This window comes from Lycium barbarum, chromosome 5, assembly GCF_019175385.1.
Source record: "Lycium barbarum isolate Lr01 chromosome 5, ASM1917538v2, whole genome shotgun sequence".
NCBI classification, from domain to species: Eukaryota; Viridiplantae; Streptophyta; class Magnoliopsida; order Solanales; family Solanaceae; genus Lycium; species Lycium barbarum.
The window spans coordinates 60,601,772-60,619,797 of record NC_083341.1 but is presented as its reverse complement, the minus strand read 5'-3'; the positions used below and the strand labels follow the sequence as shown (position 1 = coordinate 60,619,797).

The following is an 18,026-nucleotide window of genomic DNA, read 5'->3' as shown; positions in this document are numbered from 1 at the left end:
TATGTTTCAACGACATATAGTTTACACGTGAATATGAGCAATGAGGTAAATAATAAGTAATTGAAAAATTAAAAGGGAAAAATACAGTTGAAATGGATGAAAAGTAACCAAAAAAGATTGACAAATAAAAAAGAACAACAATTACATGTGTAATTACAAAATAAATAAATAAAAAATTAATGAATAAATAGGGAAAACAAATAAGATAGTACGTTGATAAGTAGACTAAATTTGAGAAGTCTTCAATCATATCTGAATATGATCAGAACTCCATGAATGAGTTCTGTGAGTTGAATAAGAAATGAAAGAAGAAGACGATAGAGAGAGAAGAAGACGACCGAGAGAAAAGAAGAAGAATTCAGTTACTAGAGTAGAAAACTAGAATAGATTCATTAATCATAAGAGAATGATTAAGTGTACATTTACAATGTGGTATATTAGATATATATACACGTATATCAACAGCTACAACTAACTATTTTAACTAACTCAGTTTCACAAATATAGTTACAACTGTAACTAGCTTAAATGTCAAGTTGACAGCTAAATAACAACTTACTAATCACCTAATTAACTAACTAATTCTCTTCAACATTCCTCCTCAAGTTAGGTGGCATACATATGTTTAATACACCTAACTTGGAATTCAGATAATGATGTTGCACTCTTGTAAGTCCTTTGGTGAGTAAGTCTGCAGGTTGGTCATTTGTTGAGATGTATTGAGTTTGCACCTTTCCTTGTTGGATTTTCTCCTTAATATAATGAAAATCAATCTCAATATGTTTTGTTCTCTCATGATAGACTGGATTTGTAGCTATTTGTATAGCTGATTTGCTGTCACTATAGATGATCTCAAGTAGCTTAACTTCAACCTCCAACTCTATCAGTAGTCCTAGTAACCAGATGAGTTCTAAGAGTGCAGATGCCATGCTTCTGTATTCTGCTTCTGCAGAACTTCTAGTTATAGTTGTTTACTTCTTAAACTTCCACGATACAAGTGATTCACCCAACTTAACTAGAAATCTTGACACTGATATTCTAGTATGGCGACATGCTGCCCAATCAACATCACAATACACACTCATAGTTTGAATAGGCTTGCTTGACATCAACACACATTGACCAGGTTGGGCTGTAATGTATCTAACAATCCTTAAAGCAGCATTCATATGAGTCTTCTTAGGTTGCTGTAAGTATTGACTTAGTGTTTGCACTAGTATTTGCACCCCAAATGCAATATCTGGTCTAGTAACAGTTAGGTATAATAACTTTTCTATCAATCTTTGATATGCAGCTATATGTGTTGGTAGTGGATCTTCTGAAATTAACTCCAAAGAATATTTCCTTTGATGCATTAAGATTCCTTCTTTGGATCTGGCAAACTCTATGCAAAGGAAGTACTTTAATTCTCACAAGTCTTTCATATTGAACACTTGTTGTAAGGTTGATTTTGCTTCTTCAATTTGAATCAAGCTGTCACTAGTAACTAACATATCATCGACATACACCAATATGATTACAGTTCCTTCTTTCCTCTTTCGAACAAATAATGAATGATCATGTTAACTTTGTACAAACTGTAACTTCACCAATTCCTCTTTCAATTTGCATTCCATTGTCTTGGAATTTGTTTTAGTCTATATAAAGACTTTGTGAGTCTGCAAACTGGCTTAGGTGTCGTAGATTCCCTCTGACTCACAAAGCCTTGTGGAAGATCCATGTAGATCTCATCAAACAAGTCCCCTTGCAAGAATGCATTGTACATATCCATTTGATGGATATTCCAATTCTAAGAAGCTGCAATGGACAAGACTGTCCTAACTGTCACTATCATTACCACAGGAGAAAAGGTCTCTTTATAATCAATTCCCTTTTGTTGACTATATCCTTTGGCAACTAGCCTTGCTTTAAATCTTTCTATCTCCCTAGATGCTTTATACTTGATCTTATATACCTAATTACAACAAATAAGTAATTTTCCTTCTAGCAAACTAACAATCTCCCAAGTGCTGTTACTTTGCAAAGCATCTATTTCAGCCTGCATAGCATCCACCCATCTTGGATCCTTAGTTGCTTCCTTGTATGTCTTTGGTTCTGAAATAACAGAGAAAGCAGTTAAGAAGTTTTGACATTAGTAGCTAACTTGTCATAAGACACATAGTTTTAGATTGGAAATGGTGTGTCCGGGTTTATAGAGCTTAAGGAGACAAAATCCTTCATCCAATTTGGAGGATGTTCTGTTACCCCTTGTAGTTTGTACGTGAAATCTATTAGGTATTAGTCGTGCTAAGTGTAGATCCTGGAGGACTCACTAGGATATATGAGATTGTATGCTGTTATCTTACGGTTACGAGGTTTTAAGTCTATATAATAAGTTACGGAAGGATTGGAGGACAAGTGAATCAAGGAAATTAAGTTTGTTGGATTTTGGGGAAAATATGAGGGGCAATTTTTGCCCTACTTGAGGAAAGGATATCTTTTAGTATATGAGGAGTTTTGGAGTGAAACAAAATCCTAAATTAAAGTTTAGGAAGACTAGTTTCCAACGCAACAAACCGTGTGTCGATCCGACATCGAAATAGAGAATTATGAGCATTTTAAGATGGACTGCCAGTGCAGGGCCTAACCCTGCGCGAACGCGCCAAAAGGTGGCCCGAACGGGCAAAGTAGCACTGGGAAACCCTACATGAACGCAACCCAGGGCAGCACAAACGCGCAGAAGGATTTTAGAGTCGGTGCCTACCGACTCTAATCCACTATATAAGGGTTAAAATCCCATTTTCCTCCATAATAATTTCCCCAAGTATTCTAGAAAGCTTAGCAAACATATGAGAGCTTATGTAAAACACAAAAGTGAGGATTTTGAGTAATTTCAAGTGACGGGATATTAATCGAGGTCCAGGTAACGTATAGCGGTGATTATAGTTTTGTCTTGCATTGGAGTTGGCTTGGATTTAAGGAAAATATTGAAGGTCTTGCTATTCTAGTACGTATAAGGTATGGATATCTCTTTATTAACGTTGATTTAGGAATATCTACGAGAATAAGAGTTATAGTTTGTTGTGTTGGTGTTGTTGGTTTATGAATTAAGGTTTGAAGAAAGTTTTGGATAGAATTGTTTGAAGAAAGTTTTGGATAGAATTGTACATATTTATCTTGTAGAATCTTGATGATATTGTTGTTGATGTTGTTGGTATTGTTTGGTAGTTGCTTTGGTATTTGGAGGAAGTAGATAATATAGGGAAGATGCTGCCCAAATTTTCGTAACCCAAATTAGTCTTCGATAACTAGTGCATATAAGTTGATGGGAAATATGATGAAAGTATGATTAAAGATGTATTTCTCGCTATATAGGTTCGGGTGAAGGGCAAGCATTAGAGTAAGGGATCCTTTAAGTGGTGGCTTGACGAATAAGGTATTTAAGGTGTTCGTTTCTCTCTTTCCTTGGTACGAATCCAACTAGAGCATGAATATGAACATTCCATAATAAATCACTCCTTTCCTATGTTATATAGCTCAAGTCTTGATGTCTTAGTTATTTGATTGATTCTTGGTGTATTATCATGGTTATCGTCATTGAGTTATTTCTTTGGATTCAATACGAATATCCATAATATAAATCGGAGGTTACTGCCCTTACATCACTCCAATGAGGTTGTAGCTTTTATTTGGACTCTCATGCATGCTATTTACATTATGTATATGTATATAATATATTTATGGATCAGGCCGTACGTTCCTCGGCACTAACATACATGGATCGGACTGTACGTTCCACAACACTAACAATGGATCGGGTTGCACATTCCGCAACACCAACACTTATATTATATATGTGTGTGTGTGCGCTTACTTATATATGATTTTTAAGATTCATGCATTATATATTGTACGTTCTTAGATGACAGGTTACCTCTACTCTCTTTATATTTCAGTCCTACTTATGTTATTACTTCGCCTTACATACTCAGTACTTTTAACAATAATGATGTCCCATTGCACGAGACGTTGCATTTCGTGCTGTAGGATCTGACAGAGTTATTGGAGATCAACCACTGTAGGACTTCCAGCTTCAGCGGTGTCAGGAATTGCTAATACTCCGGACTTGCTATCTTTTGGTACTTTTCTGCTAGTGTAATACATGCTCATATGTACATTCTTAGAGGCTTATAGACATAGTGGGGTATGTAGATGCTATGTATGGCCTTGTCCACGTTATGATATTTCCCTGTAAGCCTTGCTGACTTCATGATACTCATGATGATGTAGCGACCTTGTCGGTTCGCATATGTACATATATATATATATATATTGGATTATCGGATATTTCTATGTTGGGCCTTTTCTGCGTGCAGGTGTATGCTAAGTTATAGTATATTGTATTCAAGGTAACCGCTAAGTCAGGTGCTTCCCGGCTTGTGAGTTGGCGCCCGTCATACCCCTCGTTGGGGGTGTGACATGTTCGCCCATTGTGGAAACTCTAGTTGGGACTTTAACTGGTACTAATGGTATTCGTGCTTGGACTTCTTGTTGTTCTTGTTGTTCCTTTTCATGTGATTCTTGAGATTTAACTTCTTGATCGTGCACTACATTATCACCTGATGTAGCTGAATTTCTTAAGTCACCTGTGTTACGCCCCGAACCATGTTCTGGGTGTCACACGACACTCGGTGCCTTGCTGCATGTGACCGAACAAACCACATGGCTTGATGAATCAACACGAGCCATGTACTAATATGGAATAGACTATAACATGCATGGTGAGAATGAAGCATAGGTTAAGTAATCATAAGTCTGAAATTAAATGATAAATGCTGAGCCAATACCAGCTATATGACTCTGAATATCTAACATGACATAACAAAACTAGTCTAGTCTATGAAACCTTTGACATGAGTCTGACTGCATAACAAACAATAAATAAATAAAGATAAAACCCCGAATAATATAGGGCTCACTAATAGCTAGTACGAGCAAAGTCCTAACGAGCTGATCCGCCGTCCTGTAAATCTGCATCGTGAAATGCATGCCCCTAGGCAAATAAAAAGGGACGTCAGTATATTCAAATTGTACTGGTATGTAAAGTAACTAAATAAAATAAGCATGGCACATGAAATAACAGAACCGAAACTGAAACTGTATCTATAAAATGAATATGAACATGAATATCATCTGACATGAATATGTATAACATGAATAAGATATTTTAAGTATGTAAAGATATCTGTGGGGGAGCATTAATATAACAAACATGTAACCACCACGTAAGCACGTGGTGTCTGATCTCTACCGATCAGCTAAGCCATAATGTACCTTGCCGGGGTACAAGACATGAACATGAAATGAATAGATTCAATAACCCGCAATGGATAAACATGAAGGAATCGTCCTAATTGGGCAGAGTGATCCTTATCCTACGCTGGCATACATAGTTGCAGGTATTAAATCTTCTCGGTAATCTGTGCAACCCCCAAAACATGAACATGGATATAATTGTCTTAGTAGCGCATGAATTAAATAAAAATGATTGTAAACATGATTCGTGATTGTATTACAACATGAAGATAGATACATAGTATAACTTGTATGAAAACTGGAAGCATGTAGAAGTTCATGAAAATAAACATAAAAGTTCATATCTTGCATTTAAGAACCCATGAAATGCAAAGTATAGGTTTTCATGGATTACAGACAGATTCTCAATAACCCAAAGGGAATATTAAGGACACAATAACAAACTATTAAAGCAAACAGTGTTTATCATGGTACATGTACTGAGAGTTATCATGAACTTTTCTAGAACCCTATTTTTGGGTAAACCTTCGTATAATCATGGAAGAACGTGGCGTGGGGAGGAACAATGATGTTCCCACACGTAGATAGAAACCCTACATACCTGTACGCTCCAAAAACTATATAAAAGTTCGAACTTTGAGAAGAAGTCCAAAAGCCTTAGTCTTGAATTCGTATGATGGATTTTCTTGAAAACCCTAGGTTAGGAATAATAAATTCTCATTTAGAAATCATGGATACATGTTAGAATTCACTTGAAAGGCTTGGAATAGGCTTACCTTAGTGTGTCTCGATGGTAGGAGGAGAAGAACTTTGTGCTAGGGTTTGAGAATATGAAAAGTGGGATTAAAAACTGAACCCACGTATTTATACTTTTGGTGAAGCGGGAAGAAGTACGGGCACAATGTACAACCCGAACATCATTGTACATCCCGTACATTATGGACATACATTATGTGTCAATTTACAGAAGCTGCAATTTTTAGTCTGTGAGGTACGTGATGAAAAGTGCGGCCTGTATAAATGTTATGCCTTAAAAGTACTTCCCGTACTTAGAAGTACGGCCTGTACAACTTTGCCGTACCTGGAATTGTCAAATTCCAGTGACTTCTAATTTTCTCATGTGAGGTACGTTCAAGAAATACGTCCCGTACATAAATGTACGATCCGTACATTTTGGCGTAGACGCACTTTTACCATTCTGAGCCAAATTCTAATCCCAACACTTCCGTCTTAGTTTCTAAGTCTCGAATCATGAACATAACTTAGTTAGGAGGTACGAGGTGTTACAATATCTCCCCCCTTAGGATCATTCGTCCTCGAATGATAGGTCATGGTTAAAAATGAGACTGGACATGGCTTGAGTACATGGACGTGAAAGAAACATGACATGGAACATGGGGACTGAAATAACATGACACGGTTTTGTGAAAACATGAGACATGGGTACTGACTACATGAATGTGAATGTGAAACGTGAGGCATGAATACATAAGGGAAACGACATGGATTCGAAACGCATTTACCTTGAACGTTTTCTGCTTGCTCTTCAAACTAATACGGGTACTTGGATTTCATGTCCTCTTCGGCTTCCCATATAGCCTGCTCAACTTTCTGACTCCTCCATAAGACCTTTACTGAGGATACTTCTTTAGTCCTCAACTTGCGAACTTGATGATCATGAATTGCCACTGGGATCTCTTCATAGGTTAGGCCATCCTTAACCATTATAGTATCAGTAGGAAAAACCAATTACTGGTCTCCCACACACTTTCTCAACATGGATACGTGAAACACTGGGTGCACAACAACCAACTCTTGTGGCAACTTAAGCTCATAAGATACTTGACCAACCCTTCGCAAGATTCTATAAGGTCCAATATATCTAGGGCTGCGTTTCCCTTTCTTGCAAAATATCATCAAACCTTTCATAGGTGAAACCTTTAAGAACAGCCAAACATCAACTTGAAACCCTAAGTCTCTACGCCACACATCTATATAGGACTTCTGGCGACTCTGAGTTGTTCTCAAACGCTGTTGAATCAACTTGACTTTCTCCATGGCCTGATAGACCAAATATGGTCCCAACAACTCTGTTTCACCAACCTCAAACCAACCAATGGGTGATCTACACCTTCGCCCATACAGAGCTTCAAACAGTGCCATCTTGATGCTAGCATGATAACTGTTATTATAAGCAAATTCAATGAGAGGCAAGTGACCATCCCAACTACCTTTGAAATCTAGGCCACATGCCCTCACCATGTCCTCAAGAGTCTGAATAGTATGCTCTGCCTGACCATCTGTCTGAGGGTGAAAAGCTGTGTTAAGATTCACCTTGGTACCCAATCCCTTCTGAAAGGATCTCTAGAAGTTCGCTGTGAACTGAGCACCACGATCTGAAATTATGGACACTGGGGTCCCATGCAATCTGATAATTTCCAAAATATACAACTTGGCATAGTCTTCTACTGAATCTGTGGTCTTAGCAAGCAAAAAGTGCGCTGACTTAATAAGTCGGTCACAATCACCCAAATCGAGTCATGTCTGCAGGAGGAGTGAGGTAGACCTGTTATGAAGTCCATGTTTATAATCTCCTATTTCCAAACAGGACTATCAATATTCTTAGCCAACCTACCAGGCCTTTGGTGCTTAGTTTTCACCTGCTGACAATTCGGATACTTAGCTACAAAATATGCTACATTATTTCATATCATTCCACCAATAAATTTCTTTAAGGTCGTGATGCATCTTCGTGGAACTTGGGTGGATGGAATACTTGGAATTGTGAGCTTCTGACATAAACTCGCTCTCTAAGCTCATTAACATCTCGAATACATTGCCTGCCTCTGTGCCGCAAGGTACTATCATATCCCCCTTATTCGAAAGCAGTTATCTTATGCTTGTGAAACCCCTCTTTCAGCTGCAATAAATAGGGATCACTAAACTGTTTTTCTTTCACTTCAGCCACTAGGGAGGTGCAAGCCCTGTTCTGAACAACAACTCCACCATTGTCAGAGTCCAAGAGTCGAACTCCTAGGTTAGCTAAGCGGTGCACTTCCTTGGTCATAATTCTCTTATCTTCCTCAACGTGAGCTAAACTTCCGATGGAATGCCAACTAAGAGCATCAGCTACAACATTCTCCTTCCCTAGATGATAGAGAATATCCACATCATAGTATTTAAGCAACTCCAGCCACCTCTTCTGCTTGAGGTTCAACTCTCTTTGCTCAAAAATATACTGCAGGCTTTTGTGATCGGTAAAAATATCAACATCCACTCCATACAAATGATGACGCCATATCTTAAGTGCAAATATCAGAGCTGCCAATTCCAAGTCATGAGTCAGATAATCTTTTCATGAGCCTTAAGCTGGTGGGATGCATAAGCTATAACCTTACCATGCTGCATTAAAACACATTCGAGACTAATTCCTGAAGCATCACAATAAACTACGAACCCTTCGGCTCCCTCTGGTAGTGTAAAAAATGGAGCAGAAGTCAACCACTTATTCAACTCTTCGAAAATTTGCTCACATGCATCTGACCATTGAAATTTGACCATTTTTGTGTCAGCTTAGTCAATGGAGCTGAGATAGACGAAAATCCCTCTATGAAACATATGCAATAGCCTGTCAGACCCAAAAAACTGCTTATATATGAAACTGCGGTGGGTCTGGGCCAATTCTTTACGGTATTAATCTTCTGAGGGTCAACTTTCACACCTTCACCGGAAATCACGTGGCCGAGAAAAGCCACTGACTTGTGCCAAAATTCATACTTGGAAAATTTTGCATATAGATCACGATCCTGAAGTGTCTGCAACACTATTCTGAGATATTCTGCATGTTCAGCCTCACTACGGGAGTACACCAAAGTATCATCAATAAATATAATGATGAATAAATCCATATACGGCTTGAAGACCCTATTCATAAGGTCCATCAAAGCAGCTGGTGCATTTTTTAAACCAAATGACATGACAAGAAATTCAAAATGACCATAATAGGTTCTAAAAGTGGTCCTCGGAATATCAACGTCCTTAACCTTTAACTGATAGTATCCTGATTTGAGGTCAATCTTGGAATAACACTAGGGACCCTGAAGTTGGTCAAATAAATCATCTATTCTAGGAAGAAGGTATTTGTTCTTAATGGTGACCTTATTTAACTGAAGACAATTAATGCACATGCGTAAGGAACCATCTTTCTTCCGGACAAATATAATCGGCGCGCCCCAAGGTGAGACACTTGGCCTAATAAATCCTTTGTCAAGAAGATCTTTCAATTGGGATTTTAAGTCTTTTAACTCTGCTAAAGCCATTCTATATGGCAGAATAGATATCGGCTTAGTGCCAGAAAATAGATCAATTCTAAAGTCTATCTCCCTGTCAGGATGAACGTCAGAAAGATCTCCTGGAAAGACTTCTGGAAACTCATTAACGGCTGGTGCGGACTGGAGAGTTGGGGTATAGGTATCTGTATCCCTGACTCGAACTAAGTGATAGATAGAACACTTGGAAGTCCTCTTTCTGGTTTTAAGATAGGAAATAAATTTACCCCTAGGTACTACTGAATTACCCTTCTATTTTATGATTGGTTCATTAGAAAATTCAAATCTTACTATTTTGGTTCTACAACTCACTGTGGCATAACATGAAACTAACCAATCCATACCCATGATTACATCAAAGTATACCATTTCCAACTCTTCTAAGTCGGCCATGGTTCTGCGGTGATAGACTAAAACTGGACAACCCTTATAAATACGTCTAGCTATAACTGAATCTCCAACTGGAGTGGACACTTCAAAGGGTCATGCAACTTTTCTGGTTCTATCCCAATTTTTTTAGCAACAAATGGAGTTACCTAAGATAAGGTGGATCCTGGGTCAATTACGGCATAAACGTCGAAAGTGAAAACTGTTAGTGTACCTGTGACAACGTCTGCACGTGCCCCTATATCCTGATGACCTTCTAAAGAATAAAAGTAGTTTTGACCTCCTCCTGCATTACCAGAATTAGCTGCACCATGCCCTGACCGGGCTTGAGAATTCTAAAGAGCTGCAGAATTAGTGGGTTGAGCCATGTTATCACTAATACCCTGTCACGCTGATGGACAGTCCCTTTGAAAATGGCCCCGCTGGCCATAGCTATTGCATATATCCATACCCATGCGACAATCCCCTGGGTGTCTCTTACCATACTTACTGCAGATCGAATTCTCATAAGTCTTCTGACCTACACTAGACTAAGAATAGAAGTATGTTGGATTGAAATTTTGTCTCTTCTGATCATTCCTAAACTTTGGGGATGGGGCACTAGTTGCAGATGGAGCGGGTCCTGATGAACTGTTCTAGAAAAATTTCCTGCCTCCACCTCCCCCATGACTAAAGTTACCTGCAGACTTAGCTCTTTTACTAAACTCTCTGTCTTTCTCTTTCTGAAGAGCTTCTTCTTCTTTTATACCATCCTCAATATCCTGAACAAAAGTGACCATCTTGGTGATAGTCATTGTCCTATTCTGAGCAACAATATTCGCATCACCATATAAGTCGGGTATAAGACCTAACACAAATCACCTAACTAAGGCCCTCATATCAGGGACCATATACTGAGCATACTACCCAAGGAAACAAACTTGAGATAGTACTCATTCACACTCATACCATTCTGCCTGAGTCTCTCAAATTCGTAGGCCTTCTTCCGTCTAACTTCAATCGACTGGAAGTGGTCAATGAAAGCATCTACAAACTCATCCCACGTTATTGGGGATGCATATTTCCTGTGATACTTTTCCCACATCTCATGCCAAATGAGCAACATCCTGCAACTGATAAGGTTCCAACTCTACTGCCTCTGTCTTAGTAGCATGTATAACACGAAAGACTTTCTGAAGTCCATCAATGAAGTTTTGCGGATCCTCCACCTTAAGAGACCCTGTGAGCACTGGAGGCTTCATATTCAGGAATTCCTTGGTCCTAGAACTGTTAGGCCCTTCACTAGCACCTGTGCTAGAAGTCATTTCATGACGTTGAGCCTGGTTAGCAACAATTTGGGTGAGCAGGCTGATAGCTCCTCTAATATCCATGTCAGTAGCACTAAGCTACGGAGTAACTATAGGACTGACCTCTGTAGGCCGTTCTATAGCTGGGGTTTCAGTCGGGGGCACTGCATCTGGTGCAAGCCCCTGAGCCTCAGTGTGAACTTCCTGAGTTCGAGAGTCCTCCATAGTAGCCCTTTGGCTAGTAGTTGACGTCCTTCTGGTGTACTTTCTTTTCACATGCATTTTCTGAAATACGTAATACGCAAGAGTTGGAAGGATTCCTGAAAGCATAGTTCTAACTGCACGATCTAGAGTATGAAAGAAGTGAAACAATCCTAAATGTCTTGGGGATCAACTGTTTATATGTGGGGGTGCCATACACACATAAAAATGACCTAATGGACACGGTTTCATAGACTCTCTAAAACACTTGAACCTAAGCTCTGATACCAAGCTTTGTCATGCCTCGAACCATGGCCTGGGCATAACACGACACTCGATACCTTGCTGCATGTGATCGAGTGAACAACATGGCTTGCTGAATCAATGTGGGGCATGGACTAATATAGAATATACTATAACATGTATGGTAAGAATGAAGCATAGGTTAAGTAATCATAAGTCTGAAATAAATGATAAATGCTGAGCCAATACTGGCTATACGACTCTGAATATCTGACATAACATAACTGAACTAGTCTAGTCTATGAAACCTTCAACATGAGTCTGACTACTAAACTGTTTACCGAAACAAGGCCACCGGCATACCTTTATTGCATAACTAACAATAAATAAATAAAGATAAAACATTGAATAAGATAGGGCTCACCAATAGCTGGTACGAGCAAAGTCCTAGCGAGCTGATCTGTTGTCCTGTAAATCTGCGTCATGAAATACATGCACCAGGCAAATAAAAAAGGACTTTTGTATATTCGAATTGTGCTGGTATGTAAAGAAACTGAATGAAATAACCATGACACATGAAATAACAGAATTGAAACTGAAACTGTATCTGTAAGTTGAACATGAACATGTATATGTATAACATGAATAAGATATTTTAAGTCTGTAAAGATATATGTGGGAGAGCATTTATATAATCGACATGTAACCACCACGTAAGCACGTGGTATCTGATTTCTTCCTTATTAGCTAAGCCATCCTATACCTTGCTGGAGTATAAGACATGACTATGACATGAATGAATCCAATAACCCGAAATGGATAAACATGAAGGAATCGTCCTAATTGGGCAGAGAAATCCATATCCTACGCTGACATACGTAGTTTAGGGTATTAAACCTTCTCGGTAATCTGTGCAACTTCCAAAAACATGAACATGGATATAATTGTCTTAGTAGGCTATGAATTATATAAACATGACTGTAAACATGATTCATGATTGTATTATAACATGAACATAGATACATAGTATAACTTGTATGAAAATATGGAAACATGTAGAAGTTCATGAAAATAAACATAAAAGTTAATATCTTGCATTTAAGAACCCATAGAATGCAAAGCATAGGTTTTCATGGATTACTAACAGATTCTCAATAACCAAAAGGGAATATTAAGGACACAATAACAAATTATTAAAGCAAACAGGGTATATTATGATACATGTACTTAGGGTTATCATGAACTTTTATAGAACCCTATTTTTGGGTAAAACTTCGTATAATCATGGAAGAACGCGGCGTGGGGAAGAACAATGATGTTCCCACATGTAGATAGAAACCCTACATACCTGTAATGCTCCAAAACCTGTATAAAAATCTAAACTTTTAGAAGAAGTCCAAAAGCCTTAGTATTGAATCCTTGTGATGGGTTTTCTTTAAAACCCTAGGTTGGGAATGAATTCTCATTTAGAAATCATGGATACATGTTAGAATTCAGTTAAAAGGCTTGGAATATGCTTACCTTAATGTATGTTGATGGTAGGAGGAAAAGAACTTCGTGCTAGGGCTTGAGAATATGAAAAGTGGGATTAAAAACTGAACCCACTTATTTATACTTTTACTGAAGTGAGAAGAAGTACGGGCACAATATACGGCCCATACATTATTGTACATCCCATACAATATGGACGTACCTCATGTGTAAATTTGCAGAAGCTACGATTTTTAGTCTGCGAGATACATGATGAAAAGTACGGCTCGTACATTAACGTACGACTCGTATAACTTTCCCGTACCTAAAATTGTCAAATTCCAGTGACTTCTAATTTTCCTATATGAGATACGTTCAAGAAGTACATCCCGTACATAAATGTACGACCTGTACATTTTGACGTCGACGTACTTTTATCGTTCTGTGGAAAATTTTCCAATCCCAACACTTCCATCTTGGTTTCTATGTCTCGAATCATGAACATAACTTAGTTAGGAGGTACGAGGTGTTACAACCTGTTTCTGTGTGAACATTAGGATCCATAGTATAGATAGGATCATTAGCAGAAACAATAGTATAAATGGGCTCTACACAATGTGGAACCTCAACTTTGTTTGAAAATTGGTGGATCCGTCATATTTTGTTTAAAAAGAAGCACAATTTCTTTGAACACTACATCTCTATTGACAAAGAAGGATTTAGAAGTCAGATCATATAGTATGTAGCTTTTCTGTACCTCTAAGTATCCCATGAATACTACAGATTTAGTTCTAGCTTTCAGTTTATCAGTTTGTTGTACAATTTTTGCATGACACAAGCATCCTAGTACTTTAAAGTGATTTAGAGAAGGCTTTCTTTTATGAAGCTTTTTATGACGTGAAACAACAACTACAGATGAGGGCATTCTATTTATGATATATACTGCAGTTTGTCCACAATATCCCTAGAATTTCAGTGGAATATTGGCTTGGAACCTTAATGCCCTTGTAATTTCTAGAATGTGTTTTTCCTCTCAGCAGCACCATTTTGCCGAGGGGAATAAGTGCAAGTTCTTTGATGGATTATTCCTGCATCTTTAGACATGGTACTGCATATAGCATTTATGAATTCTGCACCATTGTCAGTTTTGCAAAATTTCACAGTTTTATTGAACTGTGCTTTCACAAATATCAGAAAATGTTATAATATGACACACACACATCATATTTCAGTTTCAACAAGTAAATCCAAGTCATTCTACTGTAATCATCAACTATGGTTAAGAAATACTTGAAACCATCAATAGTAGGGACTTTATATGGACCCCATACATCCATGTGTACAACATCAAAATAATCACTACTTTTAATACTGCTTGCAGGACATGGAAGTCTATCTGTTTAGCACATGGACATATAGTACATTTATTTATTACTTCTAACATATTGTAGTAGACAATAATTTTTACAAAATAGAAGAAGCACATGCCCAAGTCTCATATGCCACAAGTTGATCTCTGATTGACTATATTATGCATTTGTTCTAGCTGACACAAGTACACCATGTGTATGTTCTTCAAGTGATTGATTAAGTAGATATAACCCATCCTCTTCTCTACCAATATCTTTCACCTTTCCACTGGAGAGATCCTGGAATATACAAAAATCAGGATAAAATAAGATTGCACACTTTAGTTTTTTTGTAAGCTTAGAGACAAACATCAAGTTGTATTTAAACTGTGGCAACGAAGAACATATTTTCTAATGTGCTTCTAGGTGATATTGAGCTTAAACCAGTATGAGTGACCATAGATATGTCACACTTGGTAGATAAAATGGTTTTGGATTCTTGCTCTTTATAATAGTGGATTTGTTTAGTATATCTATACTGGAAACCATATGATTGGTAGCACCAGTATCTATGATCCACTGAACCAGTTCTGCTAGATAAGGATTATGTGTACCTGACATCTTACCCATTGTGTTACCTGCTTTCCCTCAGATCCTGTAGCATTGGTATGGACATTGACATTGGCTGAGAAGCAGCTACTCTTGTTCGGCATCTGAAAAATCTGGTCATACTGTTCTTTAGTAAACACACAGGCTCCAGGTTAGTTTCCATTGTTTTGTAGCACCATCATAACTTGATCCAGCAGTCCTTGATACATAGCAGTAACATTTGCATAAATCAACCCTTCATTAGCTGGGTTTGAACCACTTGACTGCTCAGTAAAGACAACATTATATGCAGCAGCCCCTCCTTGTTCATGACGTGCACGTACTTTCCTTTTCTTGAAACTAGATAGATATCCTACTATCTTATAATAGGTTTCCCTTATGTGTCCTTTGATTTTACACACCTCACACCAAAGATTATAATCCATTTTGTACTTTTGATTAGTATGATTCCCATTCCTAGAGTATATAGCTGATGGATCAAAGTGGTTCAAATTTTGACTTCCACTTCTGTGATACACATCTGATTGATCATAATGATTCATGCCTTGTCCCATTGTATTCATAGCATTAAAAGGACCAGCACCAAGCAGACCAGTAGACACAGAACTACTTGCCTTTTGGCTTTCATCAATGATTATCATAGCATAAGCTTGGTTAACTGATGGTAATGGACTCATTAACAGAATTTGACTTCTAGGTTGTGTATATGAATTATTTAGTCCCACTAGAATTGATAGAGTTTCAATATTTATAGGTAAATCACAAAATCTCTAGATTTCTCACAACTACAACCAGAAGAAGGAACTAAAGGCTCAAATTCATTCCACAATACTTTAAGTCTAGTGAAGTAAGAAGACACAAATGTAGTTCCTTGAGTTAATGTTGCTATATCTTTGTCAGTATTGAAAGTTCTTGAACCATTAATTTCATCAAACCTTTCTTTTAATTCATCCCAGACTTCCCATGTATTTACGTCATACATTACTATACTAACAAGACTGCTATTAACAGAATTCATGATCCAAGAAAAAACTATAGCATTGACTCTATCCTATTGATCCCATAGTTCCTTTCTAAACTTCTCTTTCTTGCAAGAACCATCTACAAGTCCAAGCTTATTTCTTCCCATTAGTGCTAGTCTCATAGACCTAACCTATAGTGCATAATTCTCACTACCTGACAACTAAAAAGAGATTAAGGAAACACCACTTACATCTGCAACACTTAATTAGAGAGGGTGGTTATGATCAATTGTCAGATTTGAGCCAAGTACTGTTTGGTTCCCAGAATTATTCCCATTGCTATTGTTGTTGGTATGAACACCATTCAAATTTTCAAAATTGTTCCCCAGATTGGTATTGCCGGTGTTACCATTGACACTATGTAGTACATCATCATTTGCCATCGGGTTCTTACAGTTTTAATAGAATATGCACCTTTTCTTTTCTTTGTGATGAACTCTAACTGTTTACAAAATTTTCAGTTTAGAGAATCACTCGATAGTAATTGAAGAATAACAAGAAAGAATGAACAGAAAGATAGAGTATAATCGAAGAACAAGAAATGTTCCCCCTGCTCTGATACAATAAAGATGATCAGAATTCCATGAATGAGTTCTGTGAGTTGAACAAGAAATGGGAGAAGAAGATGATCGAGAGAGAAGAAGAATTCAGTAACTAGAGTGGAAAACTAGAATAGATTCATTGATCATAAGAGAATGATTATATAACGACCCGTTTAGTCGTTACCGCAAAATTCTAAAATATTCGCAACCTTGACATCCTGGACCTTTTCAGTTCGCTAAGTATTTTTGGTGGACATCTAGTCTAGCGGGATCCATTGTACGGGTAGGAATTAAAATATCAAAATCCAGGTCGGGGACCCAGTCAGGCTGCCCCAGCGCTGGGATAACCGCCACAGCGGTCATGCCCCAGCAACCACAACCCCGCTAAAGCGTAGGTGGGGTGGTTGCATCAGACCGCTGAAGCGGCATCGGGGATGCCGAAGCGGTGCCGCTGATGCGGTTGGTCGACCGCTATAGCGGTGACGCGCAGTAACGTGCAATAACTTTCCCTATTTAAGAGTTCATTTCGGGATTTGGCCCTATTTTTTGAAAACCCTAAAGTTCAGCCGCCCTCAAGCTTTTTTTAGGAGCTTAAACCCATATTTTCTTGGGTAAGTTAATCTTCCTAACTTCTTCTAAATCCTTTCTTTCTCATAGTTAATTGTTCCTAAGGTCTTCACCTAGAAGCTAATGAAAATAGGTAACACCAATTCCTAAACTTAGAAGGATAAATGGTTAGCATGTTCTTACTATGGATTATATTGATTAAATCTCTTATGTTCATCACCCTAGAATGGTTGCTAACTTAGATTCTCATCTTCTTCTTAAACTTGTAAATGGGTTTCTTCCATGAATCTTGAAAATGGGTTTTCTAAAGAATGGAGTTAAAAATGGTGACTTTATCTAGCTAGTGGTTCAAATGGTTGACTTTATTCATTAATGGAGGTTAATAAGTCGCTTAGCTTTATATGATGGGAAGAGGGTTCATTTAGTGATAAAGGCCTAGAAAATCTAGAAATGTTCTAAATCTCCAACTTTCCTTATCAATCTGAATCTCTTGTTAAATGCACTAATGGTGATTCCTATTCTTGGGTCTCATGATTGTCTCAAGTTCCTTCGTTCGGGTTATGACGTGATGAACAAATTGAATATCTACGGATGTTTGTGGCACCCGCTCGGCCTCGAGATAGGTTACGACTTCCTTTTTGATAGACTCCGGTTAGATTTACATATTTATGTATTAGAAGAAGCGGAGAATGCATGTATAGGAATTGGAGATTGGGATGGATTCTTA

At 37.9% G+C, this 18,026-nt stretch overlaps 1 protein-coding gene across 1 annotated transcript; it reads right to left on the bottom strand.

Moving 5' to 3' along the window:
• Positions 1–971: 971 nt before the first annotated feature.
• Positions 972–1,355, bottom strand: LOC132639433 (uncharacterized mitochondrial protein AtMg00240-like). Its single transcript, XM_060355875.1, has one exon. The coding sequence runs from the start codon at positions 1,353–1,355 to the stop codon at positions 972–974; it is 384 nt and encodes a 127-aa protein (XP_060211858.1).
• Positions 1,356–18,026: the final 16,671 nt, after the last annotated feature.